Source organism: Bombus impatiens, unplaced genomic scaffold, assembly GCF_000188095.3.
Source record: "Bombus impatiens unplaced genomic scaffold, BIMP_2.2 scf_0417, whole genome shotgun sequence".
In the NCBI taxonomy this organism is placed as follows: domain Eukaryota; kingdom Metazoa; phylum Arthropoda; class Insecta; order Hymenoptera; family Apidae; genus Bombus; species Bombus impatiens.
In genome coordinates, this window is record NT_176836.1 from 286,448 (window position 1) to 300,503 (window position 14,056).

Here is a 14,056-nt window from a genome sequence, read left to right on the forward strand (position 1 = left end):
GACCAAGCGGACCCAGCACGTCTTACGGGACTCCCGGCGCTTCAGGGCCTTACTAGTCACTCAAAATGCCCGTTGAACCCCCGCAGCTCCTCCTCCACCCGTAATCGAACCTATCTTTACGTTCCGCGACACGCACGCATTCACGGCTTCGGCCACGGCTTCAGCCACGGCTCAACTGCGATCCTATTGGACGCAACACACTGTGATCCCACGTGGACGACCGCGGCGACGAGCAGGAACAGGACAATCGAATGGACAGTCGATAGTAACATGAGGCTCCTGCTCGCGATTCGGAGTTACACGATTAGTAAGAATAATACGACCACGATCATGATGATGACCGTGATGACCAGGATGATGACGACGATCATAACGATGATGATACTGGTGATGATAATGACGACGATCATGATGATGACGATGATGATGATGATGACGATGGTGGCTCTAACGGAAGTTAGAAACACGGTAATCAAGACGACGACGACGACGACAATTAGGATTAAATGTTTTTTTATACGTTACTTTTTGCAAGAAAACGGTGGCGAAATAAAGCTTTTTTTATGTATTTTTACATAAAACCATGATGCCTTCTTTCGTATTATCCCTTGACCTTTTATTGATAAATAAGTTAGGTTACAGTTGGGTTTTTTATTGTAGGTTTAAGTTTCGAATAAGGACGTAGAAAATTTTGAAATAACAGATCGATGGCTGGGAATCCAAATTAATTCTTTGGTTGACAAAATATCGTTGTGAAATAGTTTAATACTATTTACAAAATTTGCTATTTATATAGTGTATGCCTTTGTTTAAAACAATGAGCCGAATCAGTTATTTCGTTGCTAAATTATTGCAACGTGAAAGCACGTTCGATTGATCTTCCAACTACAATCTCCCACATGGAGCGTCGTGAACTTTCAATTTCTATTCGTGCTCCTTTTCTCCTCTTTAAGAGGGCCAGAGAAAGTCGTCTGTGAAATCATCCTTCGAGAACACACTTCCTTAAAAAATAAAAATCCTCGTCCTTTGCCAAAATAAACTTTCTATTAGAAGCAAAACAGGTAGCGGGCGAGTAAAATAGAACTAAAATCAAAATACTGGGTTACATCACATTTACTAGTATTATAAGAAACAGCCTATAATAAATAATGAAACAGTTATTTTTAATAGTAGGAAACTTCTAAATGTAAATTTACGGATCAAAAATAACAAGAAAGAATGTCTTTTAAAGTGAATTTCAAATCTTTACAAATAATAGAAAAACTCTGTATGAATCTAGAAGGGAAAATTAAGAAAATAGTAAAAAAAAATTTATGTGTATATATATAAATGTAGAATTAAATTAAACAATTTTTAAACAAAAGAGACATCCAGAGGTAATTTTAAAATAAAAATTAAAAAAAGATACTAATCCAGACGCAACAAGCTAATTTCTATTTTTATAAATGTAAAAGTCATTTTAACATTCATTATATGTATATACTGCTATATACTAGGGCGCTCTATAATACAAGGTCATCATTATGGGAATAATTACAGAATGAGAATAATGCAATCGAAAATTTAGCTGCATGAAATCACGTTTCACTTTAATTTCTCCGTATTCTCAGGAACACGTGTAACGAAAGTCTAAATTGGCACAAAGTCATTAAAATATTGCAAGAACTGACCGCATTCAACAGTAGTGCTGATTGGTAAACGCTGTGAATGTTAGACCCTGAGATTCTTATTTCGCATAAGATAAAATTTAAACTTTAATTTTACTGAGAAATATTTGTAAAATCTCCTTATCGACATTACTAACATTAACATGCTAATAACAATAACGTAAACAATAACAGAAGAAAATAAACAAATATTAAAACAAAAAGAAATTACGGTGATATTAAAATTAAATATTACGAAAGAATAAATATCGAAAAACCATTAATTATGATATGGTACCTAGAAATTAGTTTCAACATAAATGACATCATATTCTGTGAATTAGGTACAAACAGAAAACACGTTAAATCATTTTTATTCGCACTCTTAGCCAGATAAAAGATATCTTGAAATCAACATTTCGAAAATGCTTCTATATATTTGCTAAACAAAATACACAATTACGTTAATCATATGGTAAATAATTTCCATTCGAATCTAGAAGTAACATGTTCACGTAAATAAAGAGAAACTATCCTAGCACGCAGTTTCGTATCATTCAATCCTGTGTGTGATGAGGTAAAACGTACAAAGTATAAACGGAGTATTGTGCAATGATTCTTCGTCTAAAACATTATACAAGCTAAGAAGAGTTCTGGCCCACGCCACCCTGTGTGGGAAACCAAGTGCTCTGTGGTCCACCAACGCGGCTTATTCGCATGAACGCGTCACTATTGCATCATGTGCGCGCGTCACGTCGAAAGATTTATATCAACCGTATTCAAACTTTCAACGTTCCGAATAATTAACCTTATTATTATGAATCACATAAAAATATGAAATATGGAAATTAAGGATTTATATAAACCAATGAATCTTAATAGTGATTGATTACACGGAAGTGCGTCGTCTTTCTAAATGTATATGTATAAGCACGTATAAATTAATCGTCTTAGAGATATTTAGATGTTTCAATATAAACACGAATATCATTATGTGATTACACATGTTATAAAATGATTGATTGCATTAGAGATCAAGATACATGTATGTATATATACTGAAACTTGTTAAAAGAAAGAAATGTTTTGATATACGTAACCTCACAAATCCATCATACTAGAAATATGTATATATATTAGTCAACTTACTATCCACAATCTAATAAATATTTTTTACAACGTTAAATTTAACTTCTTTCGCATTTTTATATAAATTTTTTTTTAATTAAATTATATTCGATGTATAATCTGAACAAAGACTAATAAGACTTTCATTAAATTATATAAATTAAGTTGTCTAATATCTGTAGTTAAATAAAGTAGTGACACTCTGTATTATCCTTGAAGTGATTAACGTTTCGATATAAGAAAGACGTAAGAAATTCATTGTTGACTGAATAAATATCAACTCTCTAAATAGACTGTGGAATTTGTATTTTAGTCAGACGTACTTCATATAGCACGTAACTCGGATGATTATAACTATGTATATAATTATGTTTTAATATTGTCTTACATACATAACAGATACCAGATAACAATCATTAATTATTAAATAGAAAAATGGAAAATAATATATAAATAAATTATTTTTTAAAACGAAATTAATTTATCTCAAAATTTAAGCAAAAATGTATACATAAAGAACTAATTCTTCCTAAAAGTTCACAAAATCATTCAATCATAACCTTAAAAATTCGCAAAAAATATGACTATTTGCCAAATATCGCGATTTTATCAATCGATGAAGTGTTCAACCACCAGTAGTGATTTTTTTTTACGAAACCTAACTCGGCAAAGGTTCGTCAAGAAGACTTGACCTCGAGGACGTTCATCGAGTACGGTTTTTTAGTGACAGAAGAAGGGAAGAAAGGAGAGGAAAGCAACGTACCTACCTGGTAGTCGTCTTCATCTTGATTAGTGGTTGTTTAAGAATAGTGAAAGTTTCGCCGGCTTGCGTCACGACGCCTTTCCCGAAGAAGACGCGGAAATCGATGCCTTCCTCTTACATGGACGATCGATCTTTTCCGCGGCTTGCTTTTTCTAAGTCGGCTACTATATTTGATAGCGCTGCTGTTTAACCTGCTTTTTTTCCTCTTCGAGTTAGCTGGCCAAGGGTGTGTGTAATTGATGGTTTTAACGGTCTTTGAGAAAGAGAAAGTGCAACTGTGCAACGATAAATCTTGAAACACCGAGAGGTACCATTATTAACCACTGCATTGAACCTTTGACCATGTAATATGAGCACTGTAGAAGAAAGTCGACGATTGAAATTTGTCTACTTTCGATGCAAAATGAGTTAATTGATCGAAGGCTATATTATGAGAAGACAATGTAACAATTAATTTATAATTGAGATATTAAAAGTAAACAGCGAAGTTGTTCCTTTTTCTGGATGTGAGATTAATTATTAATCAAAAATGGAGATAATTATACACATTTCGTATTAATAATACTAATATATATATATATAAATTACTTTCTTGGCCTATCCAGGTTTCGACACTTATGACGTCATTAGTTTCGAAAACTGTTTTTATTAAGATAATTACCTTCAAGTGTACAGTTACTCACAAGTTAGTACAATATTTAGTTGGGAATTTCACTTCAGTAGCTTTTTTTTAAGTATTACTCATTGCAGTACTCACTTTCTATTTCAAAATACTGTCTAACCTGAATATAAGGTATCCTTAAAGAAAATGGTTTCCTTGAAAGAAGTGGTTTCTGAGGAAAGCATTCGTCCTATATGAAGACTTTTATTGCAATATATACCAATTCTTAAACCATTACTCATTTTATTTTATTATTTTTAAACACGATTTTCTCAAGAACGAAGCATTATCCGAAAAAATTTTGTTCTGTATTTTGTTATTACTTGTTATTATTCGCGCTTCTTTTATGTAAAATCACCCTATTCCCGATTGTACGACGATTGCTAGGACACCCTGTATAGCAAACAAGGAAAAGGAATCAAGGGTAAATCAGAGATCTACCTGACCGCTGAGGTAACTGAACCTCTCTATAAAAGAAGAAGCGAGAATAAGGAGAAGGAAAGACAAAGAGGTTAGATCGAAATTCGTTCCGATTTTTTCAAAGGAGGTCGAGGAATGACCTTTCAGGTAAATTGCTTGTGTTGGTGCCTCTCTTTTCGCAGTATAGCAACGATACTTTTAATCCCGTGATGTTCCAGGAAGCCGAAAAGGGGCTTCGCGTGGTGACCATGTGAAAGTTGCCTTTTGATAGACGTTGCTCTCCTCTGTTCCCCACCCCTATCTCTTTCTCGATAGTTTTCCAGTGTTTCACAGGTAAGATTTCTTACGAGAGCATCTTCTCAGCTGCGTAAGAACGTGAGAGAGAGCTCGCTTTCGTTTCCTCCTTCTTCCTTTCACGACGTTAACGCATTCCGCTTTCCCCTCGGTTCATGTCGCTTGTTATCCTTTTTCTCCTATTCTTATTTCTTTTAATGTTAATTCTCCTATTTTTTATTTCCTTTTTAATACTATATAGATCTTCCTTTTTAATAGTTTGATTTAATATAGAATAGTGTAGAATCTGATTGTTTTTGAAAGTGATGATTTAATTTGGTGAGACATACGTTCATCAATTTGGTGTTTTTAACAAGTTGGAGGTTGTATTCTATTGATTGAGATCTTACTTATCTGTTTTCTTGGACTTTGTCACTGACAATGTTTCTTTCCCTTTATCTTTTCTTTTCTTTTTTTTGGGGGGGGGGGGGGTATTGAACTTTATTGTTATTAATTATTTAATTGTTATTTAATTACGATTTAAAGAACTTCAGTTAGGTGTCAATAAAGGTTTGTATTAATTAAAGTAGCATTTTTATATCATTAATAAAAATAGTACTTTTCTGTATCGTTATTATATTGTTCATGTAATTTTATGTGTAATTAATGTAAGAACATAATTATTATCAATATTTTATCATAATTTTGAAACAAACAATTAAAGGCAATAGAAAGTTAGCATTGTGGTGATTTTAATGCATATTATTGAAGGAAACAGAGAAAAGAATGAAAAATTTGTTTATGAAAGAAGCCAGAATTGAAAAAACAAACTGAGCGAATTTAGATAGGAACTTAGATAATAACGCATTTCAATAGAAACGACAACGTGACCTGAAACTTAGATTTATGAAAGTTCGTATGCTCGATCTGGAATATAAAAACGTAAATTTTATCTAAAAATAACCGCATGCTCTCATCTATTATCAATTTGCGAAACCACCAAAAAGTAGTACAATTTACAGTTAAGCGAATCGAATGCCAGAATTGAATTCGAAAAATAGAAATCGTTATAACTAGTTTCACAATAAAAAGTCGATTCAAAAGTTTCACAATTATAGTCGATTATCATTGAATAATGATCCCATCATACGTATGTATTTAAATCTCATACATCTTAGACGGCCATTACTTCCTCTTCTAGTTTTTCTTCATTGAACTGAATCATACATCAAGCTCGATGTTCCATTTCTAATGCGCTTGTTCCTCTCGAAATTTCGCAAAATCTACGTGTCGAGATTGACGAAGAAAATTCTAGACAGTTGGAATTGCTTCTAACAGATATATAAGTACTGCACATTCCATGACCTCGTCTTGCACTCATCTCGTTTTGAAATACGCACAACCCGCGTGGGGAGTAACCGTAAGTAATACGCAACGTCATCACCATCGATTGATCATTTTAAACGTACGAATCGTATCAGCAATAATATTTCATTTTATTATTTAATATTATTGTTTTAATACTTAATTTTTAACGAAAACACGGTAGGATATTAATTTAAAGCATTTCTGTTTTTCTAATGAAGTTGATTGATACAACAAAAAATTACACAGGGAAACTTAAATGTAATTAACAATAGCATGAACTTTAGCGGATACTACACTTTCCAATATTCTATTATATCTCTCGAATAATTAAAAAGAGATTATAGAAATCGAGAAAAATCACTCTCTTATACTTTCTTCGGTGTTTGGTCATTAAATAGATCGAAATTCAATTGTGAGATACTAACGCTAATTATAATGATGAAACAAACATGAAACATGGAAACTATGTCAAATTAGATTAAAGAATCATTGAAAATGATACATTGAAAGTCACGCATTTTACGATTAATATTTCAAACAATGGACAATAATTATCGAGCCCATTTATTGAATTTTCTTGTCAAATATGTCAAGCTTAATTAGTAGCTATTTTTATCTGATACATATTTAATTACAAAGACTTTTCTCTTATACCCTCCCATCAAAGACATATTATGTTCTTTTTCTATAATTTCAATTATAATTAACATTTTACACGCATATTTTACCATTTTCGTCAACGTCATTTTCCATTGAATATCCCTTGAAATAAAAAGACTTAAATTCATGTAACTTAGCAAGCCTGAAGCACTTCTGCGATTGAAAATCAATCCATGTCCCTGATTGATTGTATAGGTAGCGTGATATCGTAGATATCGAATAAGAAAGAGAAAAGTAGAGAAATGCAATTGGTATTTTGCTATTATGCAGCTTATCGGCTCGTCCGAGAACGTTTATTGGCCTTTTGACCTTAGCTTTCACTCAATTAGGTCTTCTTCCTTGTTTCACTATTCGCATACACACACGCGTTGTATCAAGTTATCCCATGCTCTCTCATGTTTAATCATTCTTATCGATTTCGTGGTTACCAGCAACATGATCGTTATTTATTGCACAACAGTGTTGTTAAACCATGTAATATTTCTAAATAAAATTGTGCAAAAGGATATTATTATTAACCAATGATTCGAAAAAACCAGAAATGTGGTTTGAATGCAATTGCATTAAGATTAGGATTGCATTCTTTGTGTAGGTTATAACTAATTTAATTTCATAATAAGTTATATGGTTCCGCTTAATTGCTTTGATTATATCGTATAATATGTGATATTACCGTATCTGATAACGAAATGAAGACTTATGTATGTAGATGTATTGTAAAACTTGTTCTTTTGTATTACGATAATGATAATACTTACAGAAACAATTTCCATTATCTATCAAGCAGTTTCCATTATATAGAATGTAGACTAATTTGTATAATGATAAAACTTTTAATTCTAATTTGTTTATTCTTGAATTGTGATATAATATTTGTATTTGATATAATATCTCCGCGGTACGAGTGTCGACTATAGCTGAAAGCGGCCGAATGTATCTCCACAGCCAAGCGTTGATTAAAATGGACAACCGCAAAAAGCATATATATATATAGTCTATTGTCATCTTTTTTTGGGTGTGATGTTCTTCAGTTTAGCCATTATTGCCGAAATAAAAAATTTCTCGGTAATAAAAATATACCACATTGTTATTCTTCAATGACATTTTAATATAAAGATTAAATATTTAAAATCTAATAACCATTTTACAAATGCATTGAGACAAATATTCGTTGAACAATTCAAAATTGTAATATTTTGTTAAAGCATTATATTTTTGTACAATTACTAATTGTGCAGTAATTTGATTAATGCACTTGTTGGAATAAAAATTGTCTTTTTTGAACACACAATATGCTTGGTCACTGCAAGAATCTTATTCGCTAATATGCGATAATTAAGGATTTCTATTTTTTTAAAAAATCCTTATTCCCTTTTATAGTTTCTCTATTTTGCTTAAAACACTAAACAGTCCTTTTAAAAAATAAGATGTAATTTGAGCAGTTTAAAAAATAATGTAATCTATTATGCCACTGTTAAAAATTGTGCTAGAAGAAATCAAAAAATAAAATTTAAGATTCATGTACATAGAAAACAATTTAATATTTATGTCAGAAATTCCTAAGAAAATATGTGTATATATATACATATATTATGACGTATAACAGAAAAGATAATTAATTCCACAAAACTTCCAACAATCTATGTATATACATACATATGCATTAAATCACTTCATTTTCTAAAATTATTAAGATATGAACAAATCTTAAGAATCTCTGATTTACTTTAATTAACATGTTAATTTTTTAGTTAATACTGCAATTGCTTGAAATAGAATGTTTAAACAAATAACAAAACATTATACACAACACTGATATAAGCATATCACTAGGATATCCAAATTCGAGTAACTGAACATGTTATAATAAGAATAAAAAACGTGTAAATAGATTGATATTTTCTATCTAAATCAAATGTTTACATACATTGTAAACTTAAACAATTTCTTCAATTTTGTGTAAAAATATTTGCAATTCCTTCGCCTATATTTTGAATACGTTAAAAACCATTTTGGATTATGTTGAAGGCGGCGCCGAGAGCCCAACTTAATTCATGTCCATTGATCTTCTTATAAAGCTGATAAAAAAACAAAATAAAAAGCATTAGATTAAATATTACTTCAATAACTTATAATAATTAAGTTTTAATAGTTTGTTTCAAATAAAAAAATTATATCTGAAATAAAAATATATAAAATGTAGTATAGAAATGTATTTATATTCTTACATAAAGTTTCGTATTAGGTTCCAGACCAAATCCATCACGGAGGAGAACATAGATAAATGTTAAATCAAGACAAATGAAAGGTTGATCAGTATTTGGATAATCGCAGGCATCCCTTGCTTGTTTTTGAAAAGCATTTACTTGAATAACTCCACCAGAAAAGGGGTCGACTAGACCAACCTGAAATATTAATAAAACTATACATCTATTTGTATTGATAAAGCTTATCATTTTTCTTCAAATTTAAAAATTTACCTCAGTGGCGCGATCGAAGTAATAAGAAAACGCGTAAATCTCATGATCTTTCAAACCTTCTGGTTTATTTTTTATCTTGCTAACATATTTTTCAATAATTTTTGAGCATTCTGGAAAATTGACAATTGGCCTGTCCACTTCTCCACCAGCAAAGTTTTGTGTTTTGACTAGTTTATGAGTTGCATTCACGGGTCCTTTAATAATATAATTAAATCCGCCATAACTCCATTCTGTCGAAACTATGGGATTTACACATTCTGATCGTACTTCTATTGTATCTTTTGGGTTTACACTATCCAAGTTCATTCCATTTGTCAGAATCTCTTTCCTTGCTGCCATAAGACCCATACCCAAGTAGCTGTGTGTGTAAACACTCATGTTATGGCTGAAGATATTGACAGAATATGTATGTCCATCAAGTCCTTTTTCCTGAACAAATTTTAAATATGTTTTAAATAAATTAAAAATGTGTTCTTTTATCATTAATAAAAACAGTTGCATTTTGTGCAATAAATAAATCCTAAGCTAAATTCTAGTTATGTAAAAAAGTAAAAATTCGTATTTAAGTCATGATTTTTTAAGTACATAAAGTTAAAAATCCTATAAATAAATCAATGTTATAAGTAATATATCTATATATAAATATAATACTATTACAATTTTTATCAAATACATTTTTTATTTTGTTTTCATATGAAATGATTGTTCATATGATTCTAATTGAATATATTTGATATCTTTGATCAAATACTATATCATGATTATTTTAATTATGTTCTTATTCATTATTCCACATTTTCAAATATTAAAATTATATTTATTTCATTATACCTGTATAGAATTAGGTGAAAAAGTCACTTGTGTAGAACCTCCACCAAGATCTAGTGCAGCAACTGTGCTACCAGGATTGTGCGTATTAAAACGTTCCAATAGAAAATTTACAGTGAACCAAGAAAATATTCCTTCGTCTGTTCCATCCATTATAGAAATCGAATTTTTAGAAATCTAAAATACACATAGAATAAACAATGAACGCCTATTTTAATGTTAAAACTTAAATAGCAAAGAAGCATCTTTTTATTTTACAGTCAGCTATTGTTATATATACAGTTTTTAAATTTTTAAAGTAAAAAATACGTGTATATATATAAACATATATCTAATATATAAGTATGGAAGATTATTTTATGAAATAATTAAATAATACTTTTAAAAAATGTTGTGTACAAAAATGTTATAATTTTGTATTTGCTATTTTGCATATTATTTTTAAGCTTTATACAAATCAAGCATCTAATTTCTCTAATATGATATTCATGCTGTATACTGATCTATTACATACACCACCTAGTTTCATCCTCTGGAAGAAATATGTGTGCAATCCTACTGAAGACAATACAAGAATATTTTATCACTGAGAAAAATACATTTAAAACAAAGAAACTACAACAAAGTGAAAATGTAAGGATTTTGAAAACATATATAACTCTAATTAATTGTTAGATATTAAAAGCAATTTTAAATTAGCATACTAAATAACTTCCTCTTTTATGTAATGTGTCCAGAATCTACTACATTTTATATATCTCTATTTTTTAAGATCATAAACATAAAAATCATTTAATATGCTAATTAAAGCGATCTAAGACATGCTGAAATCCTTAGAAAATTTTAAGTCAAAACGAAAAGTAATTATCTAAACATAAAACAAATTGTGTGTATAGAAGACATTTTGAAAAATTTTATTATGCATTATTAGTTTCATAAATATTAGGCACATACCTGAAAACCACTTTCTTCAAACATTTTCCTGCATTCTTGGAGTATTTCTTGAGCCTTATGTCCAGGAAGAAGTCTCAAACCAGCTGTAGCTTTCATGTTGAGAGGTGTATGTTGCCATTCTACTTGTGGAACAACTTCCTTCACCTTATCTAATAATACAGTCAGAGATTTTGCCGCATCTTTAGGTTTTTCAGCATAAGCACTAACGCCTGGTTTTGTTTCTGTATAGAGTTCACCATCCAAAACCAAATTGCCACCAAGAATCGATTCATGGAAACTAAAGGCCAGAGCACGGCTACCAGTGGAGCCTGCATCAATTACTACGACATAAAATGGTTTTTGTAGATTAAAGGAAAAAGCCAATGTATCAATTGCCTTACTCCCAAGACGTACTGGCTTTAAGTCATATCTGAAAAAACAAAGTGAAATTGTTCAAATTATTATTATTTGATTACTATTTTAAAAAATATATTTTACTTAATTTTTTATGAAAAATCACTTTTTGTTCAATTAAACTATAAAACAATAGAAAAATAATAATAATTTTTAAAAATATTAATATTTATTAAGTTGTCCTAACTATTATAATATATTATAAAACATACGCTATTGCTATGTATCCTAGGAAGAGAATTCCCAATAAGGCAATAACGACAAAATATTTTTTGCCTGGATGACCCTTTTTAATTCGAGGTTTGTGATCTGCTTCAATAATATCTTCATTTTCTGTTCTTAACTGAAAATGCAATATGAATTTATTTTAGATATACATTAAACAAATATATAACCAATGAAACATTTTATACTACATACAGTTTGTTTTCATTTAGAATTAGAGTTTTGTTGAGGATTTTTCTAAATTAATTGCTTATATCTCAACTATAAAAAGACACAAAATTTTATAAGGATTTTTAAAAGGAAAATTTGTGAAGGTAATTGCAATGTTTAAACTGATCAACAAATTGAAGAATCACCTATATTTTTTGCCACTCAAAACATATGAAAGTTGATGATTTAAAAAAAACATTAACATTATTGTAGAAAGATAAATATATTGATTTCAAGTATATAAAGATTACTTCTCATGAGGACTCTTATTCCTAATTGGCATAAAACATGATTTAGCTTATAAAGTGAGTTTAAATATTTTTATTATACCATTTTATAACAAGAAAAATGCAAAGTAACAAATTTAAACATGCAAAAACATTTTTATTTCGGTCAGAATACAGAATACAAGTAAATATATTTAAAGCTGTTGACATCAATGACACTTTTATAATTATGAAATTAGAAGATTCGATAACCTCAAATTTAATAATTTTCATATCGATAATGTTTACAATATACAATTAAATAAACAAAATTGCAAGGAATTTCAAACTCACTGGAATATATCGCATCTAAAATGCAATTCAAGTAGCTGATGTAGGCAACGAAGGTAGTTTTGGTTTCTTTATATGGAGAAATAGTTGAAGAAAATAAAAGCATCATATACTCGCTATATACGGAACTTCCAAAATTTTATGTATGCTGCATAGTGGAAAAATAGAGTAGAATATAAAAAAGACATTCTATTAAATATTAATATTTAAAACCACAGATTTCTGATTTACTAGAAAATCCATGTATTTATTTAATACATTCACAACTTAAGGCTAAATAAAAAACATTACTAATATTAGAACATTTCTTGCGGAAAATTTTGCGAGATTTAATACAAATATATTACTACTATATACTAATTCATGATTAATTTAGAAGTGTGTATATATAAATTATAATTAATTTTGAATACTAGAGATATTTCTATTCTTTTAAATATAAAAAGCATTACAAAGATATACATTCTTTCGTTTTATGAATAAAAATATTAATTAAATAAAACGTATTTTTATTTTATTGAAACTTTAAGAAACTCGGGGTAAAAATTAATTTGAAATAAACTCTATAATGTCATAAACAATGAAGAAACATAAACTATACTGATATAATACCAACATGATGAAATTCTCTGCAATCGCTTTGATTTTTGTATTACAGTTCAAAATTAACCATAGCTTGATATGAAATTACTCAATAATTTGTAAAAATTTGCAGACTTTTGTAACATCAACAAACATATATGTGTTATAAAGTTAGAAGTTTTCACAAAATGGTAAAATGTTTTACATTTATGGAATTTTACTTCAAAAGTTACGTAACTGAACTCTCGATTATTAATTGACATTACTTCATCAATTATTTTGTAAGTGTTTCGTCATACAATTGTTTGAATTAGAACAAATCTTTCTTAATTAAAGAAAAGATATATTAATCTATATCTACAAAATTATCTACACCATTTAAATTATTGTAAACGCATTGTTACTAATAACTTACACTTTCATATACATGTAAAAGTATATTTGCCTTGAATTTAGGTTATATTACAATCCATTTTTCAAATTTAAACGATAATACGAAATACATATACAATCGATGAGAAAAAGAAAATCCTATTTAAATACCCTATACGAAATTTACTAAGAAGAAAATGCTGGAAACAAACCTTTCTATGCCTAATGTCCATATTATTGAAATTTCGTCCGTATAGAAATTAAAATATAACAGAAATAAAAAAAGATTCAGCGTTTCGTTCAGCGTGACGTTTCGTGACTAGGTATTTGATTGTCAGCAGTCAGTAGTATATACTACTATCGACTATGATATGACATTACGATGATAGGCAGAACGGCAGAAGTAATGCCACAGAGAAGTAGTGGTGGTGCCGTGTTAACTGGCCAGAATTTTACTTTGTTTATTGACTATCTTTATCCCCACCGATGTTTGCAAGTAGCTTCGTGAAGTAGGCTACTGACTAAAACACAGTGCC

The 14,056-nt window shown here is 29.6% G+C and overlaps 2 protein-coding genes and 1 long non-coding RNA gene across 5 annotated transcripts in view; 1 reads left to right on the top strand and 2 right to left on the bottom strand.

The window, feature by feature from the left end:
* Window positions 1-461, top strand: part of LOC100746224 (zinc finger protein 503-like) — a 4,067-nt gene extending 3,606 nt beyond the window's left edge. The window contains exon 5 of the mRNA XM_033321205.1: window positions 354-461. Within this exon, the coding sequence (XP_033177096.1) occupies window positions 354-461 (108 nt within the window). The remainder of the gene's footprint in view (window positions 1-353) is intronic.
* Window positions 462-6,444: 5,983 nt separating this feature from the next.
* LOC117151760 lies at window positions 6,445-8,443 on the bottom strand. The gene is made up of 2 exons (XR_004461872.1): window positions 7,678-8,443; window positions 6,445-7,402 (listed from the first exon to the last, which is right to left on the bottom strand). It is a non-coding gene; the product is annotated as an uncharacterized LOC117151760 (long non-coding RNA).
* A 271-nt stretch (window positions 8,444-8,714) lies between these two features.
* Window positions 8,715-13,864, bottom strand: LOC100743904 (ectonucleoside triphosphate diphosphohydrolase 5). 3 transcript variants are annotated; one of them, XM_003490211.4, is made up of 7 exons: window positions 13,733-13,864; window positions 11,787-11,917; window positions 11,182-11,590; window positions 10,231-10,404; window positions 9,400-9,828; window positions 9,148-9,324; window positions 8,715-8,997 (listed from the first exon to the last, which is right to left on the bottom strand). In XM_003490211.4, the coding sequence occupies exons 1-7, from the start codon at window positions 13,751-13,753 to the stop codon at window positions 8,920-8,922; spliced, it is 1,419 nt and encodes a 472-aa protein (XP_003490259.1). In that variant the 5' UTR covers window positions 13,754-13,864; the 3' UTR covers window positions 8,715-8,919. The 3 variants fall into 3 exon arrangements, with proteins under 3 accessions (XP_003490259.1, XP_012242128.1, XP_033177116.1); XM_012386705.3 differs by lacking the exon at window positions 13,733-13,864 and adding an exon at window positions 12,570-12,714; XM_033321225.1 differs by lacking the exon at window positions 13,733-13,864 and adding an exon at window positions 11,995-12,013.
* Window positions 13,865-14,056: the final 192 nt, after the last annotated feature.